A 17,943-nucleotide genomic window follows, 5' to 3' on the forward strand; every position below is an offset into this window, starting at 1 on the left:
ATGTGCACACCCATGTTTCTTGCAGCACTGTTTACAATAGCAAAAAGATGGACGCAACCAAGGTGCCCATCAACGGATGAATGGATAAATAATTTATGGTATATTCACACAATGGAATACTACACATCGATAAAGAACAGAGATGAATCTGTGAAACATTTCATAACATGGAGGAACCTGGAAGGCATTATGCTGAGTGAAATTAGTTGCAAAAGGACAAATATTGTATAAGACCACTATTATAAGAACTTGAGAAATAGTTTATAAACTGAGAATAAAACATTCTTTTGTGGTTACAAAAGTGGGGAGGGAGGGAGGGTGGGAGAGGGATATTCACTAATTAGATAGTAGATAAGTACTACTTTAGGTGAAGGGAAAGACAACACACAATACAGGGGAGGTCAGCACGACTGAACTAAACCAAAAACAAAGAAGTTTCCTGAATAAACCGAATGCTTCGAAGGCCAGCGTAGCAAGGCAGGGGTTTGGGGACCATGGTTTCAGGGTACATCTACGTCAACTGGCATAATAAAATCTATTAAGAAAACATTCTGCATCCCACTTTGAAGAGTGGTGTGTGGGGTCTTAAGTGCTAGCAAGCAGCCATCTGAGATGCATCAATGAGTCTTAACCCACCTGGATCAAAGGAGAACAAAGAACACCAAGGACACAATGTAATTACAAGCTCAAGAGACAGAAAGAGCCACAAAAACCAGAGACTACATCATCCTGAGACCAGAAGAACTAGATGGTGCCCAGCTACAATGGATGACTGCTCTGACAGGGAACACAACAGAGAACCCCTGAGGGAACAGAAGAGCAGTGGGATGCAGACCCCAAATTCTTGTAAAAAGACCAGACTTAATGGTCTGACTGAGACTAGAAGGACCCTGGTGGTCATGGCCCCCAGGCCTTCTGTTGGCCCAGGACAGGAACCATTCCCAAAGCCAACTCTTCAGACATGGATTGGACTGGAGAGGGATGCTGGTAAGGAGTTAGCTTCTTGGATCAGGTGCACACTTGAGACTATGCTGGTATCTCCTGCCTGGAGGGTAGAAGAAAGGGTAAAGGGGGTTAGAACCTGGCGAAATGGATACAAAAAGAGAGAGTGGAGGCAGGGAGCAGGCTTTCTTATTAGGGGGAGAGTAATTGGGAGTATGTAGCAAGGTGTATATAAGTTTCTGTGTGAGAGACTGACTTAATTTGTAAACTTTCACTTCAAGCACAATAAAAATTATATATATAAAAAAAAACAGGCAAAGGATATGAACAGGCACTGCACCAGAGAAGACATTCAGGCAGCTAACAGATACATGAGGAAATGCTCACAATCATTAGCCATTAGAGAAATGCAAATCAAAACTATGATGAGATTCCATCTCACTCCAACAAGGCTGGTATTAATCCAAAATCACAAAATAATAAATGTTGAAGAGGTTGTGGAGAGACTGGAACACTTATACACTGTTGGGGGAATGTAAAATGGTACAACTACTTTGGAAATCGATTTGGCGCTTCCTTAAAAAGCTAGAAATAGAACTACCATACAACCCAGCAATACCACTTCTCGGAGTATATCCTAGGGAAATAAGAGCCTTTACATGAACAGATATATGCACAGCCATGTTCACTGCAGCACTGTTTAGAATAGCAAAAAGATGGAAGCAACCAAGGTGCCCATCAAGAGATGAATGGATAAATAAATTATGCTATATTCACACATCTATAAAGAGCAGCGATGAATCCGTGAAACATTTCATAACATGGAGGATTTTGGAAGGCATTATGCTGAGTGAAATTACTCAGTTTTAAGAGGACAAATATTGTATAAGACCACTATTATAAGAGCTCAAGAAATAGTTTAAACACAGAAGAAAATATTCTTTGAGGGTTATGAGGGTAGGGAGGGAGAGGGGTATTCACTAATTAGGTAGTAGATAAGAACTATTTTAGGTGAAGGGACAGACAACACACAACATGTGAGAGGTCAGCACAACTAGACTAAACCAAAAAGAAAGAAGTTTACTGAATAAACTGAACATTTTGAAGGCCACAGTAGCAGGGGTGGGGTTCTGGAGACCATGGTTTCAGGGGACATCTAAGTCCAATTGGCATAATAAAATCTATTAAGAAAACATTCTGCATCCCACTTTGGTGAGTTGTGTCTGGGGTCTTAAACGTTAGCAAGTGGGCACCTGAGATGCATTAATTAGTCTCAACCCACCTGATGCAAAGGCGAATGAAGAACACCAAAGACACAAGGTAATTATGAGCCCAAGAGATAGACAGGGCCACATAAATCAGAGACTACATCAACCTGAGACCAGAAGAACTAGATGGTGCCTGGCTATAACCGATGACTGCTCTGACAGGGAACACAACTGAGAATCCCTGATGGAGTGGGAGAGTAGTGGGATGCAGACCTTAAATTGTCTTAAAAAGACCAGACTTAATGGTCTGACTGAGACTAGAGGGATCCTGGAGTTCATGGTCCGCAGACCTTGTGTTAGACCAAGAGTGGAACCATTCCTAAAGCCAACTCTTCAGACAGGGATTGGACTGGATTATAAAATAGAAAATGATACTGGTGAAGAGTGAGCTTCTTGGCTCAATTAGACACTTGAGAGTATGTGGGCAGCTTCTGTCTGGAGGGGAGATGAGAAGGCAGAGGGGGACAGAAGCTGGCTAAATGGACACAGGGAACACAGGGTGGAGAGAAGGAGTGTGCTGTCTCATTAGGGGGAGAGCAACTAGGAATATCTAGCAAGGTGTATATAAATTTTTGTATGAGAGACTGACTTGTAAACTTTCACTTACAGTGCAATAAAAATCAATTTAAAAAAGAATTCAGTCTTTTTTTTCTGTGAAGACTAAACTGTTTATAGTTTACACTATTATGGAATACGATCTTCATAAGGAGGGGAATTTTAATGAAGACTAATTAATGACTAATTTTAACAAGTAAAGGAGTTATCATTTTGGAGCAAGAGATTGGGTTCTGCATTTCAGCAGGGAACCGTACAGGTAGTAAGGGCAAGCTCCAGTGGGAACAGGTGAGTCAACTATATTTGCCTTTATCCAGTCTCATTTCAAAAAGGATTTGAGGAGAGTTTTTCAGTGTGTCTTGCATGGCCTCCAGACAAGCAGATCTTTGGTCTTGCTTCCCTTCTGACTCTGACCACCCCACCTCTTGTCTACCTGGGCCTCTTTTCAGTCATCACCCTAGATTTTTCTGCTACCACCTTCACAGTCTGCCCCATCACACCCTTGAGCTGTCCTATTTCTGGCCATTAGTCTTTGCATAGGGAAATTCATCCTTTCCTCACACCAGCAGCTCCCTTTTTGCTCCACAGGATCTGACTGTTGGCATCTGTCATTTCCTGGCTTTTCCAGGCCCTCCAGCAGAGGAGCCAACCCTGCCCCACTCTCCCCACTTTCATCTGGGGATTAACAGAAACTCATCACCAATGAGAAGCAGAAAATACATACCAATTATCTGAAGTTTCACACTGATTTTGACTTTCTCCTAATCCTTTTAAATATGATATGTGTTTAAATTAAGAGTAGCAGAAACAAAAATGATTTGGGAAAATGATAATGTAATCCTAGCCTATTTCAGTGACACTCTAACATGGTTAAGAAAATGGACTGTCAGATTTGATCAATGTTGTTGAAGTAAATGGCCATCATTCCTGGAGTGGCTGAAGTCCAATTCTTACCCAGCAGGAGTGGTTTTAATGACTCAGGAAGCCAGTAACTACAAGAAGCAACTGAACCTGAATGCATTGCTGACCTCCTACATTGTATCTCTCTTCTATTTTTCAGGCACAACATGTTTGATTGCTCTGCTATCAGATAAAGACCTCACTGTGGCCAATGTCGGCGACTCACGTGGCGTCCTGTGTGACAAGGACGGGAATGCCATTCCTTTGTCTCATGACCACAAGCCTTACCAACTGAAGGAAAGAAAGAGAATAAAGAGAGCTGGTGAGCTTGTGAACTCTCTGAGGAATGTCTACCATCTTGTTTGGTGGGCAAGGTGGCTTGTTGGAGGAGCTCCTGTGAGATAAAATGTTTGGTTACCCAGCAATTAGTAGATCAATACAGGGACTGCTGCTGAAGTAGCTGAGACTTTGTAACATTTTCTATCAAATAAATGGCCACTGAATTTGCTCTTCTTCATGATCAAAGATTCCAAAGAGGATGAAGAAGCCCAGTTTAAAGGCTAAGATCATTGGGCCCCTGCTTCCCACACCTCCACTCTCATCTCTTGTATGCCCCTTTCCTTCTAGCTACATCAAACTACTAACCATTCCCTAAACTTCTCTGTTTTTTTGCATAACAATTACATGTCCTTTAAGATTCACTTTAAATGTGTCCTCTTGGAAGCCTTCCCTGTCACACTGTGTCAAATGCTCCTCTCCCACCTGGGTTAGGTGCCCTTAACTGTCTTCCCCAGCATCACATGTGGACTTCTTCTGTTACCTTTCATAATGTATGGACATCCTCTCATGTGTCTTGCCTTCCCATCTGTGAACTCTTTGAAGGCAGGAACTAGATCTTATTTATCTTATACCTTCAGCATCTAGCACTCTGCTTGGTCTAAGTAAATATTTCAGAGGGTTGTCCCTTATTCATTCACTGAGTCAACATTCTAGGGTTTTCGAATACAGCAATGCCCCCCCCCCGAAAAAAATAAAACCCTCATGAAACTTACTGGAGTTGGGGTAGAGAGGAAGAGTTCAAACTAACATTAACATAAAAAATAATAAGTTAGACTTCCAGCCAACATGGCACTGTAGACAGAAGCATCACGCTGTCCCTCCCCAGCAAAGGTCCAACTAAGTAAAACAGAGAAAAATGTCATTCCTGGAACTGAAGCGCCAAATGAAGGGATAAAGAACTCAGCCAAGCACCGAATGAAATAAGAAACTGACAGAGGACAGAGAGCTAGGAGAGATACGTGCGGAGGGCCCCATCAGCTAATGCAGCGTGGATCCACCACCTTGGACTCCTGTCGGGGATCAGCAAAAGGAGAAAGCAGTCTCACAGAACTCCCAGCAGGAGACAGAGCACCCGGTAACCAGCGATAAACACATTCTCACCCCCCCCCCCACCCCGTTCTCTTCCCACTGCTCTACCTCCAAGCTTCCTGGCTGTCTGCAGTGGCTCAGCTGGCGGGGAAGTGCAGTGTCCATGCTGCTTAGATTCACCCCACCCACATCAGAGATCGGTGGACAGGTAGTACCGGAAAGCAGTTTCACGAAGTTTCCAGCAGGAGACAGAGCACCTGGTAAGGAGCAACATACACTTTCCTAACCCACCCCTTTCTTCCCACCCAGCATCCTCTGCTTCCCGCCAGCTGCAGTCTCTTGGCCAGGAGGCAACTGCTTTGTCCTCAGGCTGCTTGGATTTGCCCTGCCCACACTGGCCAGGCCCCTGTGCTGGTGTTGGTTTTTTCCATCTCTTTTGGTTTCTTCTGTGCCTCCTACCACCTCCCCCTCCTTTCTCTGGAACACCTGGCTCTGTGTTCCATCTTTCCTTCTTGAAAGGCTGTGAAGCCACGCTCAACTGGGGAACCACTCCCCCAGCCTGCAACACCACGCTGGTGGGATCCCTGGGGCTTTTTTTTTTTTTTTTACCTTGTTTTGCTTTGTTCTGTTTTGTTTTGTTTGTTTCGTTTTCTTTTTGCAGTTTGGGAGCCCCCTCTAGCCGGGTTGCACTGCACGGCATAGGATCCACTCCCGGAATCTGCACAGCTGCATATAGGTGGGATCCCTGGGGGCATTTCTTTTTTTTTTTTCTCTCACTTTTCCCCTTTCTATCTTTCTTCATTTCTCAGTTCTCATCTCTCTACACTTCTTTTCCTGTCTCCTGAATACCTGCTGCTGTGTGACATCTATACCCCCTCCAGCCAGGCTGTACTGCACAGCCTGGGAACCACTTCTCCCGTCTTAGCAGCCCCACCAGTGTGACTCTGGGACTCCTGGGGGCTTTTCTTTTCTTTTTCTCTTTTACAAATTTTTATCTAGTTTTTTTTTTCTTTCTTTTTACCTTTTTTTTCCTTTTTGCATTTCTCCATTTCTCTGTTTCTCATCTCTCCACTCCAATGGCAAGCTCCCTTAGCAATCTTTTTTTTTTCTTTCTTCGCTTGTTTGTTTTTGCCTCCTGCTTGTCTCTCCTCTCTTTCCTCTTTCCCATACCCTTATTAGCTCCACACATCACAACCTGTCCCCTCTTTCCTGCCTACCTGAACCATGCACTGAACATCACGCCCCTGAGCAGCACAGGCATGGCCTACTGGAACCTGCCCAGTACTGATGCCTGGCCTGCCCTGTCGGCCCTAGTACATGCCAAAAACAACCCATCCCAGCCCCTCCCCTTCAGCTGGACCTGCCGTGCTGCACCATAGCTGAATGACTGGCCCTGCCCATTGGATAAGGAGGTGAAAAGTAGCGTGACTACAGACGAGCAAACAACAAAGAATGGACAGCACACCTGTTCAGACATAACCACATAAAACCAAAAAGCAGGACAAAACGAACAAATCTACAATCAAGAAACAAAGAAAATAACGCTGAACGTCCCAAAGACAGTAGACAATATCAAAACATTAAAAAAAAAAAAAAAAGGACAGAATGGTTCCAGTACGTGTCCAATATAAAACACCAGATGACTTTCCAGTAGAAAAAAGGAACTAGAGCTACCTGACAAGGAATTCATCTCTCTAATATTCAGAGCAATCCAAGAGTTGAACCAAAAAGCAGACAAAAATGAAGAAAAAATAGACCAGTTTATGGAAAAGGCAGACAAATTTGGAAAACACAGACAAAATTGGAACAGTTCAGGAAAGTAATACAGGAACAAAATGCCAAAATAAATTCACAACTAGAAATCATACAAAAACAACAATTAGAAATCCAAAAGATAAACAACAAGATTTCAGAAATGGACAGTGTCATAGAAGGGCTGAGGAGCAAGACAAAATCAGTGAAATTGAAGACAAACACTTGGATACAACTCTGAGGAAAAATCAGAAAAAAGAACAAAGAAAAATGAGGAAAACCTGAGAATTATTTGGGATACAATCAAAAGCAAAAATTTGCAAGTGATCAGAGTTCCAGAACAGAGAGGGAAAACAGAAAACACAGAATCATTGAAGAATTGCTGACGGAAAACTTCCCTAGTATCATGAATGATGAAAAGCTGACCATCCAAGAAGCTCAGTAAACCCCATATAGCATAGACCCCAAAAGAAAAACACCAAGGCATATCATAATCACACTCTCTAAAACCAAAGACAAAGAAAAAATCCTGCAAGCAGCTTAAGAAAAACCAAAAGTCACATACAGAGGAGAAACAATAAGACTAAGCTCTGATTATTCAGCAGAAACCATGCAGGCAAGAAGGCAATGGGATGACATATATAAAACCTCGAAAGAAAAAAATCAGCAACCAAGAATAAAATATCCTGCAAAACTTTCATTCAAATGTGGTGGTGAAATTAGGACATTTCCAGATAAACAAAAATTAAGGGAATACGTAAAGACCAAACTAAATTTACAATTATCAAAGGGAGTCCTTCGGTCTCAGAACAACAACATAAGACCACGGCCTGAATCTAGGACACAAGATTGTACCAGCCAAATACTATCCTGGGAAATGAACTCTCAAGGACTTTCCAAAACTGAAAGAATTGCAGCAGGGAACCACAGAGGTTAATCTGTAAATGACAACAACGTCAGAGCAATAAAAGAGGAAATAGACGGTATAGATATAGAACTTTCTAATGGAGAGGAAGGCAAGGTGATACCAAGTACTAATAGACTGTTTCAAACCTAGGAAGATAAGGGTAAATTTCAAGGTAATCACAAAAAACATTAACAAACCTACTCATCAAAATAAAGAAGAAAAACAAAGTCTCAATAAAAAACAAAATCTACAAAAAAAAATCCACAAACAAAAGGAACTCAGCACAGGAGAGTAAGAGGAAAAAAGAATGTTAGCACCACCAAAAATGCACTACAAAATGACAGCAATAAACTCACACCTATCACTAATTACACTGAATATAAATGGCCTAAATGCACCCATAAAAAGACACAGAGTGATGGAATGGATAAAACAGATCTATGTACACCCATGTTCATTGCAGCATTGTCTGCAATAGCAAAAGATGGTAACAACCTAGATGCCCATCAACAGATGAATGGATAAACAAACTGTGGTACATACACACAATGGAGTATTATACAACGATAAAGAACAACGATGAATCTGTGAAGCATCTCATAACATGGATGCATCTAGATGACATTATGCTGAGTGAACTAAGTCAATCAGAAAAGGACAAATATTGTATGAGACCACTACTGTAAAAACTCATGAAAAGGTTTACATACAAAAAGAAATAATATTTGATGGTTACAAGGGAGGGGAGGGATGGGGATGGAAAAACAATACACAATAGATAAGCGATAACTTTGGTGAAGGGTAAGACAGTACACAATACTGGGGAAGCCAGCACAACCTGTACAAGCCAAGGCCATGGTAGCTCCATGGACACAACCAAACTCCCTGAGGGACTGAATTGCTCGGCTGAAGGCTGTGGGGACCATGGTCTCAGGGAACATCTAGCTCAATTGGCATTAACAGAGTTTATAAAGAAAATCTTCTACATTCTACTTTGGTGAGTAGCGTCTGGGGTCTTAAAAGCCTATGAGTGGCCATCTAGGATACTCCACTGGTCTCACCCCTTTGGGAGCAAGGAATAATGAAGAAAACTAAAGACACAGGGAAAGATTAGTCCAAAGGAGTAATGAACCACATCTACCATGGTCCATTACAAGTAGGTGGTGCCCGGCTACCACCACTGACTGCTCTGACAGGGATCACAATTTCTATTTCTAGCTTTTTAAAGAAGCACCAAATCAATTTCCAAAGTGGCTGTACCATTTTACATTCCCACCAGCAGAGTATAAGTGTTCCAGTCTCTCCACAACCTCTCCAACCTTTATTATTTTGTGTTTTTTGGATTAATGCCAGCCTTGTTGGAGTGAAATGGAATCTCATTGTAGTTTTAATTCGCATTCTCTAATGGCTAATGATCATGACCATTTCCTCATGTTTCTGTTAGCTACCTGAATGTCATCTTTAGTTAAGTGCCTGTTTATATCCTTTGCCCATTTTTTTAATTGGGTTATTGGTCTTTTTGTAGTTGAGTTTTTGCAGTACCATGTAGATTTTAGAGGGTCCCAGACAGAGCTGGAGAAAAATGTAGAACAAAATTCTAACTCAAAAAGACCAGACTTGCTGATCTGACAGATACAGGAGAAACCCTGAGAGTATGGCCCTCAGACACCGTTTCAGCTCAGTAATGAGGCCGCTCCTGAGGTTCATCCTTCAGCCAAAGTTTGAACAGGCCCATGGAACAAAACAAGACTAAAGAGGAGCACCAGCCATAGGGCAGGGACTGGAAGGCAAGAGGGAACAGGAAAGCTGGTAATAGGGAACGCAGGGTTGAGAAGGGAGAATGTTTACATATCTTGGGGTTGTTAACCAATGTCATACAACAATGTGTATACTAACTGATTGATGAGAAAGTAGTTCTATAAACCTTCATCTAAAGTTCAATAATAAAAAAAAATAGTAAATTATACAGTATGCTGGAAGATGATAAATGCGAGAGACATGAAACAGCAAAGGGGATAAAGTGCCAAAAACCCATTGCTATCCAGTCAATTCTGACTCATAGCGACCCTACAGGACAGAGTAGAACTGCCCCATAGGGTTTCCAAGGAGTGGCTAGTGGATTTGAACTGCCAGCCTTGTGGTTAGCAGCTGACGTCTTAATCACTACCTCACCAGGTCTCCAGGGAGTGTCAAGATATTATAATTTTAAATAGACTGGTCAGTGTGGTCAGTGTGGGCCTCTCTAAGAACATGACATTTAGACAAAGACTTCAAGGAGGATTATTGAGAAATTATTACATTTTCGTAATTATATTTGGGGGGAGGTTCCTTTATACTTGTGGGAGGGAGAAATTCATTCCCTCCCCAGACCTCCCCCTACAGTGTGGTGGCTCTGTGTAATTGCCAAGTAGCAGGCCCAGGGCCATCTAGATGTGCATGCACACTGCCTCTAGACCTGGGATCACTCCTACTATCTGGGCTGATCTGCATGCAGGTTGACTGTCAATCTCTACAGGTCAGCTTCTACCCAAAACCATTTAAGTTTTTACAGAAGGAAGCTGTCCTGTTGAATCAGAAAATGTTGAATTATATTATAAACCCCTGCTTCAGTGCCTGCTTTAGATGCAGAATAATTTTTTTTTAATTGTACTTTAGATGAAGGTTTACAGAACAGGTGACCATGGGAGAATGGATTTACATCTGGGTTCTCAATTCTGTTCCATTGGTCAATGTATCTGTCGTTGGACCAGTACCAGGCTGTTGTGACTACTGTAGGTGTATTGTAGATTCTGAGGTCAGGTAGAGCAAGTCCTCCTACTTTATTCTTCTCTTCAATAGTGCTTTCCTTATCCGGGGCTTCTTCCTTTTCCATATAAAGTTAATGATAAGTTTTTCCACGTCTTTAAAGCATGTTGTTGGTATTTCGATCAGGATTGCATTCTATTTGTAAATTGCTTTGTCATTTTCACATGGAATGTTTTTCTGTTTATGTAGATCTCTTTTGGTTTCTTGGAGTAGTGTTTTGTAGTTTTCTTTATTTAAGTCTTTTACATCCCTGAAACTATTGTCCCCAAACCCCCACCCCGGCTACTCTGGCTTTTGAAGCATTCAGTTTATTTAGGAAACTGCTTTTGGTTTAGTCCAGTTGTGCTGACCTCTCCTGTATTGTGTGCTGTCTTTCCCTTCACCTAAAATAGTTCTTGTCTACTATCTGATTAGTGAATACCCATCTCCCTCCCTCCGTCCCCACTCTCGTATAACCATCAAAATATATTTTCTTCTCTGTTTAAACTATTTCTCGAGTTCTTAGTGGTCTCATACAATATTTGTGACTAATTTCACTCAGCATAATGCCTTCCAGATTCCTCCATGTTATGAAATGTTTCACGGATTCATCATTGTTCTTTATCAATGCGTAGTATTCCATTGTGTGAATATACCATAATATACCCACTCATCCATTGATGGGCACCTTGGTTGCTTCCATCTTTTTGCTGTTGTAAACAGTGCTGCAATGAACATAGGTGTGCATATATCTGTTCGTGTAAAGGCTCTTATTTCTCTAGGATATATTCCAAGGAGTCGAATTGCTAGATCGTATGGTAGTTCTATTTCTAGCTTTTTAAAGAAGCACCAAATCGATTTCCAAAGTGGCTGTACCATTTTACATTCCCGCCAGCAGAGTATAAGTGTTCCAGTCTCTCCACAACCTCTCCAACCTTTATTATTTTGTGTTTTTTGGATTAATGCCAGCCTTGTTGGAGTGAAATGGAATCTCATTGTAGTTTTGATTCGCATTCTCTAATGGCTAATGATCATGACCATTTCCTCATGTATCTGTTAGCTACCTGAATGTCATCTTTAGTTAAGTGCCTGTTTATATTCTTTGCCCATTTTTTAATTGGGTTATTGGTCTTTTTGTAGTTGAGTTTTTGCAGTATCATGTAGATTTTAGAGATCAGATGCTGATTGGAAATGTCATAGCTAAAAACTTTTTCCCAATCTGTAGGTAATCTTTTTTACTCTTTTGGTGAAGTCTTTGGATGAGCATAGGTGTTTGATTTTTAGGAGCTCCCAGTTATCTAGTTTCTCTTCTAGTCTTTGTGCATTGTTAGTAATGTCTTGTATACTGTTTATGCTGTGTATTAGGGCTCCTAACGTTGTCCCTATTTTTTCTTCCATGATCTTTATCCTTTTAGATTTTATATTTAGGTCTTTGATTTATTTTGAATTAGTTTTTGTGCATGGTGTGAGGTATGGGTCTTGTTTCATTTTTTTGCAGATGGATATCCAGTTCTGCCAGTACCATTTGTTGAAAAGACTGTCTTTTCCCCATTTAACTGACTTTGGACCTTTGTCAAATATCAACTGCTCGTATGTGGATGGATTTATGTCTGGATTCTCAATTGTTCCATTGGTCCATGTATCTGTTGTTGTACCAGTACCAGGCTGATTTGACTACTGTGGCGGTATAATAGGTTCTAAAATCAGGTAGTGTGAGGCCTCCCACTTTGTTCTTCCTTTTCAGTAATCCTTTACTTTTCCGGGGCCTCTTTGCATTTCTAGGAATTTTTTTATTCCATCTTTGATTTCTTCTGTTACCCAGTGGTTTTTAAGCAGGATGTTATTCAGTTTCCATGTAATTGATTTTTTTTCCTTACTTTTCCTGTTATTTATTTCTACTTTGATGGTGCTGTAGTCAAAGAAGTTACTTTGTATGATTTCAGTGTTTTGAATTTTGTTGAGAGTTCCTCTGCGGCCTAACCTGTGAGCTATTCTAGAGAACGTTCCATGTGTGTTGGAAAAGAACGTGTACTTTGCAGCTGTTGGGTGGAGCATTCTATATATTTCTATGAGGCCATCTTGGCTGGTTATGCTCTTTAGCTTTTCTGTACCTTTGTTGAGTTTCTTTTAAGATGTTTCATCCTTTAGAGTGGTGTGTTGAAATCTTCTACTGTTATTGTGGAACTGTCAGTTTCTCTTTTCAGTGCTGTTAGAGTTTGTTTTATGTATTTCAGAGTCCTGTCATTGGTTGTGTAGATGTTTATTATGGTTAAGTCTTCATGATGGATTGTCCCTTTAATCATTATATAGTGCCCTTCTTTGTCTTTTATGGTGGATTTTGTTTTAAAGTCTATTTCATCTGAGATTAGTATGCCACTCCTGCTCTTTTTTGGTTGCTGTCTGCTTGATATATTTTTTTCCATCCTTTGATTTTTAATAAATTTACATCTTTGTTTCTAAGGCGTGGCTCTTGCAGACAGCACAGTGATGGATCCTGTTTTTTGTTTTTTTTTTTTTAATCCATTCTGTCACTTTCTGTCTCTTTATGGGTGTATTTAGGCCATTTACATTCAGTGTAATTGTTGATAGGTGTGAGTTTATTGCTGTCATTTTGTAGTGCTTTTTTTTGTGGTGTTAACATTTTCTTTGTTCCTCTTACTGTCTTGTGCTGAGTTTCTTTTTTATTTCTTTTGTTTTTGTAGGTTTTTTTTTTTTTATTGAGACTTCATGTTTTTCATCTTTATTTGGATGAGTAGGTTAACTTTCTTTGTGGTTACCTTTATCTTCCTAGGTTCGAACCAGTCTTGGTATCACCTTGTCTTCTGCTCCATTAGAAAGTTCTACACCTACACCATTTATTCCCTCTTTAATTTTCTGATGTTTTTATCATTTACAGATTAACCTCTCTGGTTCCCTGTTGCAATTCTTGTGTTTTTGGATAGTCCTTGAGAGTTCACTTCCTAAGTTGGTATTTGGCTGGTACACCAAAAAAGGACTCTCTTTAATAATTCTTGTAAGTTTTTTTTTTTTTTTTTTGGGGGGGTTTGGTTTTTACATCTTCCTTTAATTTCTGTTTATCTGGAAATGTCCTAATTTCACCATCATATTAGAACAAGAGTTATGCAGGATATATTATTCTTGGTTGGCAATGTTTTTCTTTCAAGGTTTTATATATGTCATCCCATTGTCTTCTTGACAGCAAGGTTTCTGCTGAATAATCAGAGCTTAGTCTTATTGTTTCTCCTCTGTATGTGATTTTTTGTTTTTCTCGAGCTGCTCTCAGTATTTTTTCATTGTCTTTGGTTTTAGAGAGTGTGATTATGATATGCCTTGGTGATTTTCTTTTGGGATCTATCCTAGATAAGGTTTGGTGGGCTTCTTGGATGGTCAGCTTTTCATGTTTCTTGATATTAGGGAAGTTTCCTGTCAGCAAGTCTTTAGTGATCCTCTCTGTGCTTTCCATTTTCTCCCCTGTTCTGGAACTCTGATCGCTCACAAATTTTTGCTTTTGATTGTATCCCACATAATTCTCAGGGCTTCTTCTTTTTTCTGATTTTTCCTCAAAGAGAGCTGTATCCAAGTGTTTGCCTTCACTTTCTCTGATCCTGTCTTCCATCATTTCAAACCTGCTACTCAGCCCTTCTATGACACTGTTCATTTCTGAAATCTTGTTGTTTACCTTTTGGATTTCTAATTGTTGTTTTTGTATGATATCTAAAAAAAAGATATCTAGTTGTGGATTTATCTTGGAATTTTGTTCCTGTATGCTTTTTCCTGAATTCTTCCTTTTTTTTTTTTTTTTTTGTCTGTATCATCCATGAATTTGTCTGCCTTTTACATAAATTTGTCTATTTTTTCCTCATTTTTGTCTGCTTTTTGGTTCAACTCTTGGCTAGCTCTGAATGTTAGAGATTTGAATTACCTGTCAGATAGTTCTAGTGCCTTTTCTTCTACTGGAAAGTCATCTGGTGTTTTCTTTACAACTCCTACTGGAACCATCCTGTCCTGTTTTTTACATGTTTTGATATTGTCTAGATGCAGAATGATTTTAATGAAAGCTTAGGTCGGGTTTTCTGTTGATGCATGGAATGAACAATATTTTAGGAGCATCTATCAAGGTTTGATGAGCCAGGTGGTAGGAGCGAAATACTGCGGCTTCCATACTGATGAGGGCACTATCTCCACAAAAGGGCCCACTATAACCCTAGACTTAAGATACAGCTGGCCCACTTTCTGTGCTGAAAAAAGGATGGTGACATTAGGCAAGAATGTGTGCGTCATACACCTGGAAATGTCATCTTAGCATCCAATACTCGCTTCTGAAATGTCACTCCCATTTTATCATCCCTCCCCTTTCCTGACATACACATTCTTTCTCCAAACACCACCAACAACAACCCCTCAACACACCCACACCTACAGCCACACCCGCCCACTGTACCCACACACACACACCAATGCAGTGATTCTTTTCTTTTTTCCTTTTTTTATTGTGTGTTAAATAAAAGTTTACGATTCAAGTTAGTTTCTCATACAAAAATTTATACACACTTTGTTATGTGACCCTAGTTGCCCTGCCTATAATGTGACAGCACACTCTTCCTTCCCACCCCATATTTCCCATGTCTATTCAACCAGCTCCTGTCCCTTTCTGCCTTCTCATCTCCCCTCTGCACAGGAGCTGCCCATTTAGTCTCAGGTATCTACTTGAGCTAAGAAGCACACTCCTCACAGAAATATCATTTTATGTCTTATTTATGTCTTATACTCCAGTCTAATCTTTCTCTGAAGAGTCAGCTTTGGGAACGGTTTCAGTTCTGAGCTAACAGAGTCTGGGGCATATGTCTTCCAGGGTCCCTCCTGTCTCAGTCAGACAATTAAGTCTGGTCTTTTTACTAGACTTTGAGTTCTTCACCCCACTATTCCTCTGCTCCATCAGGGACTCTCTGTTGTGGTCCCTTTCAGGGTGGTCATTGGTGATAGCCGGTGCCATCTTGTTCTTCTGGTCTCAGGCTGATGGAGTCTCTGGTTTATATGGCCCTTTCTGTCTCATATTTTCCTTGTCTTTGATGTTTTTCATTCTCCTTTGCACCAGCTGGGTTGAGAACAAACTGATGCATCTTAGATGGCCACTTGCTAGCTTCTAAGACCCCAAACCCAGCTCACCAAAGTAGGGTGCAGAACATTTTCTTAATAAACTTTGTTATGCCAGTTGACCTAGATGTCCCCTGAAACCATGGTCCCCAAACTCCCGTCCCTGCTACTCTGTCCCTCAAAGTGTTTGATTGTGTTCAGGAAACTTCTTAGCTTTTGGTTTAGTCCAATTGTGCTGACTTCCCCTGTATTGCGTCTTGTCCTTCCCTTCACCTAAAATAATTCTTGTCTACTATCTAGTCAGTGAATTCCCCTCTCCCTCCTTCCCCACACTCATAACCATCAAGGAATGTTTTCTTCTGTGTTTAAAACTTGCCTCGAGTTATTATAATAGTGGTCTCATACAATATTTGTCATTTTGCAACTAATTTCACTCAGCATAATGCCTTCCAGATTCCTCTGTTATGAGATGTTTCACAGATTCATTATTGTTCTTTATCATTGCATAGTATTCCCTTGTGTGAATATACCATAATTTCTTATCCAGTCATCCATTGATGGGCACGTAGGTTGTTTCCATGCTTTAGCTATTGTGAACACTGCTGCAATGAACATGGGTGTGCATATGTCTATTAGTGTGACAGCTCTTATATCTCTAGGATATATTCTAAGGAGTGAGATTGCTGGATTATGTGGTAGTTCTATTTCTGGCTTTTTAAAGAAGTGCCAAATCAATTTCCAAAGTGGTTTTACCATTTGACATTCCCACCAGCAGTGTATAAGTGTTCCAGTCTCTCCACAGCCTCGCCAACATTTATTATTTTGTGTTTTTTGATTAATGCTTGCCTTGTTGGGGTGGGAAACTCTGGTGGTGTAGTGGTTAAGTGCTACCACTGCTAACCAAGAGGTCAGCAGTTTGAATCTGCCAGGCGCTCCTTGGAAGCTCTATGGGGCAGTTCTACTGTGTTCTATATGGTCGCTATGAGTCGAAATCAACTCAACGGCAGTGGGTTTGGTTTTCTTTTTGGTTTTGTTGGGGTGAGATGGTATGTCATTGCAGTTTTGTTTTGCATTTCTCTAATGGCTAATGATTATGAGCATTTCCTCATGTATCTGTTAGCTGCCTGAATGTATTCTTTGGTGAAGTGCCTGTTCATGTCCTTTGCCCATTTTTTATTTGGGTTATTGTCTTTTTGTTGTTGAGGTGTTGCAGTATGTTGTAGATTTTAGAGATTAGACCCTGATCTAATTTGCTGTAGCCAAAATTTTTTTCCCAGCCAGTAGGTTGTCTTTTTAGTCTTTTGGTGAAGTCTTTGGATGAACATAAGTGTTTGATTTTCTGAGCTCCCAGTTATCTAGTGTCTGTTCTGATGTTTGTGCATTGTTAGTTATGGTTTCTATTCTGTTTATGCCATATATTAGGGCTCTTGGTGTTGTTCCTGCTTTTTCTTCCATGATCTTTATAATTTTAGGTTTTATATTTAGGTCTTTGATCCATTTTGAGTTAGCTTTTGTGCATGGTGTGAGGTGTGGGTCTTGTTTCATTTTTTTGCAGATGGATATCCAGTTATGCCAGCACCATTTGTTAAAAATTTGTTAAAGAGGCTGTCTTTTCCTGATTTAATGGACTTTGGGCCTTTTTCAAATATCAGCGGCTTATACGTGGATGGATTTATGTCTGGATTCTCAATTCTGTTCTATTGGTTTATACAACTGTTGTCGTACCAGTACCAGGCTGTTTTGACTACCCCAGTGGTTTAATAGGTTCTCAAATTAGGTAGTGTGAGGCCTCCCAGTTTGTTCATCTTCAGCAATGCTTTACTTATCCGGGTCCTCTTCCCTGTCATATGAAGTTGGTGATTTGTTTCTCCATCTTGCTAAAAAAAGGCCTTTGGAATTTGGATCGGGATTCATTGTATCTATAGAACGTTTTCAGTAGAATAGACATTTTTGCAATGTTGAGTCTTCCTATCCATGAACAAGGTATGTTTTTCCAGTTACGTAGGTCTCTTTTGGTTTCTTGAAGTACTCTCTTGTAGTTTTCTTTGTATAGGTCTTTTATGTCTCTGGTTAGATTTATTCCTAAGTATTTTATCTTCTTGGGGGCTACTGTAAATGGTATTGATTTGGTGATTTCCTCTTTGATGTTGTCTTTGTTGGGATAGCGGACTCCAACTGATTTTTGTCTGTTTATCTTGTATCCTGATACTCTGCTGAACTCTTCTATTATTTTCAGTATTTTTCTTGCGGATTCTTTAGGGTTTTTTGTATAAGATCAATGTCATATGCAAATATAGATACTTTTACTTCTTCCTTACCAATTTGGATGCCCTTTATTTCTTTAACTAGCCTAATTACTCTGACTAGGACCTC

General features: G+C 40.3%; 1 protein-coding gene across 1 annotated transcript in view; it reads left to right on the forward strand.

The window, feature by feature from the left end:
* The window catches only part of PPM1L (protein phosphatase, Mg2+/Mn2+ dependent 1L), a 577,710-nt gene that overhangs the window by 546,535 nt on the left and 13,232 nt on the right, over positions 1-17,943 (forward strand). The window contains exon 3 of the mRNA XM_003422197.4: positions 3,826-3,987. Coding sequence (XP_003422245.1) covers positions 3,826-3,987 — 162 coding nt within the window. The remainder of the gene's footprint in view (positions 1-3,825; positions 3,988-17,943) is intronic.

This window comes from Loxodonta africana, chromosome 23 (genome assembly GCF_030014295.1).
Source record: "Loxodonta africana isolate mLoxAfr1 chromosome 23, mLoxAfr1.hap2, whole genome shotgun sequence".
Classification (NCBI taxonomy): Eukaryota; Metazoa; Chordata; class Mammalia; order Proboscidea; family Elephantidae; genus Loxodonta; species Loxodonta africana.